The 8,005-nt window shown below is 32.8% G+C and overlaps 1 protein-coding gene across 1 annotated transcript; it reads left to right on the forward strand.

Moving 5' to 3' along the window:
- Positions 1 to 10: 10 nt before the first annotated feature.
- On the forward strand, positions 11 to 7,595 carry LOC119688830 (the record flags this gene model as incomplete). The annotated part of the gene is given in 8 exon segments (XM_038103494.1): positions 11 to 375; positions 6,304 to 6,438; positions 6,492 to 6,629; positions 6,711 to 6,845; positions 6,906 to 7,010; positions 7,089 to 7,256; positions 7,323 to 7,493; positions 7,560 to 7,595. Coding segments are annotated over 8 exon segments (1,167 nt in total).
- Positions 7,596 to 8,005: the final 410 nt, after the last annotated feature.

The raw sequence follows: 8,005 nt of genomic DNA on the forward strand, positions 1-8,005 counted from the left end.
ATAACAAATGTAATTTCACATCTTAACAATATAGAAGCTATTATCTAACTTCTTGCTGAGTTCAAGCCTATCTGACACCAGTTATTTTGGGAAAGTATGGAAAATAAGAATAATTCGGCGCAGGTGCGTTTATCAGCAGTGGGCAAAAAGAGTAAAAGGAAAAAGTCACAAAAGCAACGCTATTGGGCTAAAAAACACCAACGTTTGCCTGAAATTTGGAATGGTGATCAATTTCGGACTAATGGTGAATCAATTCCTGGGAGAGAGGTGGAAAATAATAATAATAGTAGATTTGTCAGAAAGAGGAAATTCGCTGGTTTATTGTCCGAGACAACTCATGTTGAAACTAAAGGAAATAACGCAGCTGAGGCAGATGTAAGTAAATTAGTATTAATGTGCGTATTAGAGCGGTAGTGATAGTTTTGTAATTATGTTATAGCACTATCCCGAGTGTTGATAGTAGTCGATGAAAGTTTTAAAAACTTTTCCAGTTTATAAAAAAGTTTATACGTTTACTCAAATACGACATTTCACTTTTTAGTAAACCAAAGCAAACAATGGTAGAATACATGTTAAAAACTAATGTATATACTAATTTAAGACTTGTTTCTATTACTTTATCATTGACTCCTTTGAAATACTTTGAATTTAGTGTTTAATTTAAATTTTTTAAAATATTTCCCACTGCAGCTCAGCTGTTGTTTCATCGAACAGCGCAATAATTATCAGAATAGTGATGCGGTACTATTTAGTCTCGTCCGTACAAGTTTAACAGTATTAGCAAGGTACATTATCAATTAAACAAATTCAATATATTTGTTTTACTTTATTTTTAATAAAATTGTGTACTTTCTATATTTATATCTTACACCCGTAAGATGTTTAATATCTTTTTACAACTGGTAACTATACGTTCTTGATGCTTACTCTATTTGCTGAGGTAGACTGGTTTCCCTTTTGAGATTTGTTAAATAGAAAAACTCGGAATTTAGTTTTATTTTAACTCTTTGTTTGTCATTATTTCGTAATCCAATATCAGCTAATAAAACTCAATTATGTTAAGTTGTTGAAATACACTTTCTTCTCATTACAAAATCATGAAAAGTAGGTACAGTTGATCGGTCACAGATCACCGTAACTTAGTTACAAAAGCATGAACACCTATATTATTTACGAAATACTAGGCATTAGGCATTTTTTACATGAATACAAATAAAAAATGAAAAAATGAAATCACATGAGTAACATAATTTATACGAATATAACTCATGCGATTCCTTAAGCACCATGTTAAGCAGACAGTCATGGTAACGTCACGTTGGTTAATTTAGTTTTGTTTAGTAATGAATGTATAATGTAAGGCACAAAAAAGGAAAAATGAAAAATGAGGTAAATCTTGATATGGTTTCACTTCTATATTTAAAAATACCTGCCAACCACAAAATATAAAGAGCTGAAATACAAACAGACTTTTGACTGGTGCAACCCAGAGAGCTCAATCAGAGCTTAGATTGGTGAAACAGTAACTGTGAATTGTCCACCAATTTTGTAAATTAGAGTTATGTAGTATAATATTCATTCACTAAATACAAATGAGATTCACAACTTAAAACTAAACTCTTTTATAACATATTGAAATTAATTTTGCTTCTGTATTAAAGAGGATGATGTGCTAAAGGATTTCCTGGAAAGCTCGGGGCAAATATAGACAATATATATCATAACTATTGCACATGCTTGCAATAATTTTTAAAATTGGATTCTTTGAACACAATATTATAGTAAGGGAACAAGGGAGCACTTATATGCAATATTTTTAAACTGACGATGGTTTATTTGTTTTATATATGTTTTATATATGTATATATGTTATTATGTGTTGAAAACAATCCTAACTACGGAATAGTATATATTGATTTTGCCTTACGTTATAACATATAAATTTAAACTCATTTGGATTAGTAAAGCCAACAAAAAAAATACACTTATTGTGTTCCTGAGACATGCAGCAAAAATTTTTCTTATTATGTCGTTGGAAAAATCATTACTAGTGCCTATAAAGGTAATAATATTCAAGCTTTCTAAGGAAAGCTTGTTCACCGAAATATCTAAAAAAATATAATACTATAAATAGCCAAACTTATTTAGAAAACTACTTTTCAGAAATGGGCTTAGTTAATCATTCATAAAATTTTTTTTTTTTTTTTTTTTTTTTTTGAATTTTATTTTGATTTTTATTGAATCTTCTAAAAATCAACTTAGAACTAACAATAAATTTTCGCTGCTAATTGCTGTATTAAATTATTTGAAGAAAGAAAAATAGATAATTAATTGTCCTTAGCCAAAGCTTCGTCCAATTTCGTTACCATGTCGGGCGTTATTCTTGAATAGCCGGGTTTATATAGTTTTTTTTGAGTCGCTGTGTACCAGCGCTTTGGGTAAGGTTGCTTGTAAGTGGATTTTGATGGTTCCTGAGTTTGATTTTGTACTTTTGTGTGTTGCTGGTAATTACATCTGTGACTGTGTCAATTCGAAGATCTCTATGAATATTTGCGTTTTTTATATACCAGGGGGCACCGACTATTTACCGGAGGATTTTTGATTGAGTTCTTTGAAGTTTTTCAATGTTTGATGGAGAAGCAGAGCTCCAGAGTTCAATTCCGTAGGCCCATATGGGTTTCATCATTGTGTTGTAAAGTTGCACTTTATAGGTGAGATTAAGTTTAGAATTTTTATTTATCAGCCAGTTTAGTTCTTGTTGTTTGAGTTTAATTTGGTTACTTTGGTTTCTATATGCTTTTTCCACGTAAGCCTTCGGTCGAGGTGCATTCCTAAGTATTTGGTGTCATTGCATTGTGGTATTACTTTTCCATTAATACGAAGGGCAGGACAGGTATCTCGTCGTAGAGTGAAGGTTATGTGTACACTTTTCGATTCGTTAACTTTTATTCTCCAGAGATCGAGCCATTTTTGCAGTTTGTTGAGGTGGTCTTGAACTGATTTTGTGGCTGTGAATGGGTCGTCACTATGGCTGAGAATGGCAGTGTCATCCGCAAATGTTGATGTTGTTGTACAGTCACTGGTTGGCATGTCTGCTGTAAAAATCAGGTACAGCAAGGGGCCCAGAACACTACCTTGGGGTACACCTGCCATAATGGGGAAGGCATTGGAGACAAAAGAATTTTGTTTTATAACAAATCTTCTATTTGAGAGGTAGTTTTTGATAACTGAGGATATATTGTATGGTAAATGTTTCTCAAGTTTTCAGAACAATCCTTCGTGCCAAACTTTGTCAAAGGCTTGGGTTATGTCTAGAAAGACGCCTGAACAATACTGCCTCTTCTCAAACGTTTCCTTAATTACTCGTACTATGCGGTGTACTTGTTCTATTGTGTTGTGTTTTTCTCTAAATCCAAATTGGTGGTTAGGTATTATTCTTTTCTTATTTATATATGGCATTAGTTGTTTTATAAAAAGTTTTTCAAATAATTTTGAGAGAATTGGAAGCAGACTTATGGGTCTATATGAGGTGACTTGAGCGGGGTCCTTTCCGGGCTTGGGTATCATCATGATTTTGGATAGCTTCCAGTCGTTTGGAAAATATGCAGTCCTTAAAATAGCGTTATAAATAAAAAGTAGTTGGTCTTTGGCGATTTGTGGGATCTCTTTCAGCATTTTCGCTGTAATTAGGTCGTAGCCTGGGGCTTTTTTGGTATTTAAATTTTTGATTTCGCTTTTTAGTGGTTTTTTACTGAAGCAAATTGTCATATTGTCGTTTCGTGTGGAGTAAGGCAGAGAGTCAAGTTTTGTTAAAGTAGAGATTGGGGTAAATACATATTTAAGGTGATTTGCAAAAGCAGCACCCTTTTCCTCATCGCTTTTAGCCAGTTTCCATCTGTAAGTCGGAGGGGTGCTCTGTGTATAACGGGCTTTTTCTTGAGTTTAGTGGCTTTCCAAAGGGAGTAGTTTGTTGTTTGCGTTGGAGACAACTGTGAAATATAATTTTCGTATTCTATGCGATTTTTTTCTTTGAGTAATCTCTGAAGTGCTTTCGTCAGATTCTTGAGTTGTTTTTTAATACGGGGGGATCGTTGTTGTTGCCATTGGCGTCGTACTTGTCGTTTCTCCTGTATAAGGGTTGCAATTTCGTTCGATGTATGGTAGTTTATAGGTTTGTGGGGTATTGGGAGTGGGGTTGATATTCGAGCGGCTTGTTGAAGTAAAGCTGTGAAGTCCTGGACTGCCTTGTCAATTTCAATATTTGATTTTAGGGAAATGTTGGTGTTAATATGTGAGCTAACATATTTTTTAAATTTTAGCCAATTTGTGTGCTGGTTTGTGAGCTTTTCTTCAGATTTTGGATTGACTATTGTTGTGTTTCTAATCAGAATAAAAGTCGGCGTGTGATCAGAGGAGAGTTCTAAGGATGCCTCGGTAGCAATTTGATCTCTTTTTAAATTCTTTGTTACCGCAAAATCAATGACGTCTGGAGTTTTTTTCCGATCTGAAGGCCAGTATGTTGGTGTGCCAGTGGAGGATATGTTAAGGTCGAGTTTTGATATCACGTTCATCAGGGATTTTCCTTTGGTGATATAAGTCTTGAGCCCCAGAATGTGTGTTTGGCATTGAAGTCGCCGGCCGCTATGAACTTGGGTCCAAGCTTTGTAAAATATTCTTCGAATTGAAGTTCCGTTATTTTATACCTTGGTGGACAATAGATTGAGGTTATATTCAGACCTTTTATGTATTCTTCTAGACATATGCTTGTCGCCTGCATATATTCTGCTTCAAGGGTTTGAATTGGGAAGTGTTTAATGTGGGTTTTTATGAGGACAGCAGATCCGCCTCTTGCTCGTCCACTGGGGTGTTTCGAATCGTAGAGTATGTAACCAGGTATCTTAAAGTAGCTTTTCTCGTTAAAATGGGTTTCTGAGATCAGCATGACGTCAATTTGATGTGATTGTAAAAACAATACAAGTTCGTTTTTATGTTGGCTTAAGCCGTTAGCATTCCAGAAGCAAATTTTGATTGCATTCATGGTTTGGATAGGATTGAAAGTAAGATATTTGATTTTGAATCATTCCCTGCATCATATTTTGCATGGTGTTCATAAATTGTGTCATATTTTCCATAAACAGTTGGATCATGTTTTCAATATTTGAAGATGGTTTAGTAGAGTTTTCATTTTGGACGTTGCTTGGGCCAGTGAATCCTCTAACAGCGTTTGCATATGATATTTGTGTACACGTATTGTTGGAGTCAGATGGAGCATTTGGCTGAGATCGCATTTGAGTAGGGTGTGGTGGGATTACTGACTGAGAGCGGGGACGCAATGCTGGAAACATTCTTTGTTTTTCGGTAGTGTATACTACACATCCTTTATAATTAGCGGTGTGGTTGCCTCCACAATTTCCGCATTTTTTTGTTGTTGGGTCATTCTTATTTGATGTGCAATCCTTAGTGCGGTGAAAGTCGCCACATGCAACACAAACACTACGGAGTGTGCAATAGGACTTCGAATGTCCATATTCCTGACAATTAGTACACTGCACCGGGTTTTTACGCTTGTGCGGTTCTTCTACTGATATTTTTCTGTGTAGTAGGAATTGTAGGGAATAAATTGGATGAGCCTCGTTCGATTTGAGTTTCTTTCCTTCAGGTTCATAAAATTTCTGGCAGTATTTCTGGATGAACTGGCTAACATTACTGAAAAATGCTAACCAACTATTTTATAAATGCATTATTCGATAAAGGTATCTTAGTTTTTATATAACTATGTATATTGTAAAACATGATTAGCTGAAATCACATGCAAAAGCAAAATTGTTGAAATTTATTTTAGGTACTCTGTCTTCGTATATAAAAATCGTTTTATATACCTATTAACAGTAATTCAATAAATAAATGCATACGTAAAAAAGCTCAGTTATACATTAAAATACGTTTAGTTAAATACAAATTGTTAAAGCAACGCTTATTGACATTTAGAAAAAAATTCTACGTTAAAAAGACGAAATAAAGCCTCATGAGCTAAATATTATATGCCAAGCTCTTGACGACTGTGTTAAAATTTAGAAAGTTTAACACATATATCATATTACATGAAGATCGTTAACAGCCTCATCACTTCAAGACTTGTCTTCCTTTTCACACGCATTTTAGTCGACATCTTATGTTCTTACTATTATAAAAATACAATTTAATATTAAAATTTAAAATGAATTTAACAAAATTCAAATTGTATCCTAAAATGATCAGTTTTTCAAAATTTACATTCTCTGATTTATGCTACAATAATTTTAGAAACATTCGTCAAATTCAACGCTGAAGGGTACGATTTGGAATCCAACCCCAAAATGCTATGATATTGTAGACTTGAATAAATTAGAGATGCCCTTTATTGATCTTACTATGTGCCCAACTACTCCAACTGATCAAGTAAGTCCCTCAAAACAGTAAAAGAATATATTTAAAATTCAAATAAAACTTAGATTGAAAAAAACAAACTCAACAGTGGGACTCAGTATTCATCCAATAATGAGGAAGAAAGTGATGTAGGTCAACCAAACAGGAAAGTGGATATTGCTACAGAAATATTAGCGGATACTAATGAAAGCATGTTTGAAGTGGTAATTTTATTTTGTCCTACATTCATTTTTAAAGTAAAAATTCTTAAATTGACCTACTTAAATATAATAACACAATTTTAGCAAAATTTATTAAATTCCACGCCGACTGACAAAGTCGAAAACTCTATACCACAACGCTGTGGAAGTGTTGTAGAATCAATGTCGAAAGTGTGGCAATTACTTAATCCCAATGGCAATTCCGTTCCAACTGGTCGGGTTAGTATTTCAAACCTATTGTAAGAGCAATTTATTAATACAACAAAAAACCAAATATAGGTGCAAAAAATCAGACTTAATAGAAGAATATTAAATCCTCCAAAAAGGACAATGGATACAAATTTCAAAGATAAACTGACCTTAATTGAAAATTTGTTGAAAAAGGTAAGCACCGAAAACTAAATATTTTTATATACAATATTATTTATATTCTCTTATATATATATAATAATACAACTCAAGAAATGCACAGAAACAAGCGATCATACCAGTGCAGATGTGAGTAGAAGGAGCTATCATGAGGACTCTGATAAGATTATGACAAACAGTTGTTCGATTCAGGATCCAAGCACAATAAGTGATGTTGACTTGGATTTAATTGCAGACCTGAACGGAAACATATTTAAACCAGTAAACGCCATAAATTATGTATTCTTATTTATATTGATTTATTTATATATAATAATATAACTCTAGGAATGCACAGAAACAACCGATGATACAAGTGCAGATGAAAGTAGAAGGAGCTATCCTGAGGATTCAAGTGATAAAGATTTGTCGAAGAGTTGTTCGATTCAGGAGTCAAGCACAACAAGCGCTGATGACTTGGAGTCAATTGCAGATCTGAACGAAAACATATTTAAGCCGGTAAGCGCCATAAATTATGTATTCTTATTTATATTGATTTATTTATATATAATAATATAACTCTAGAAATGCACAGAAACATTCCTTTTTCTTGCGAGGTAATTGCAAGAAAAAGTTTGTTATGAATAAAACTGTAAAATGAAAGAAATTTGAAAAACAATTATTTCGAACAATTATTTGCAACTTCATATTTAATAGAACGGAAACGTAAATGCATTGATATATTATATTGTGCTTGAAATAATTCTAAGATATATATTTTATACGTTTATATATGTATGAATATAGTACATATATTTTTCATATATTTAGAAATTAATATTTAATATTATTTATTTAACATTGATTTATTCATATATTTATTTATTTATTTGGATATATTTCTTATATGACATGAGGTAAATTCCGTAAATAATTATTTATGTATAAATAGTAATAATAATGGAACATACATCTTGCGGCTTTCCATTACTTTTATATTGAAATTGTGGTAGCGATTAGCAGATATTTTT

The sequence above is a fragment of the Teleopsis dalmanni genome, chromosome X (genome assembly GCF_002237135.1).
Source record: "Teleopsis dalmanni isolate 2A chromosome X, ASM223713v2, whole genome shotgun sequence".
Taxonomy (NCBI): domain Eukaryota; kingdom Metazoa; phylum Arthropoda; class Insecta; order Diptera; family Diopsidae; genus Teleopsis; species Teleopsis dalmanni.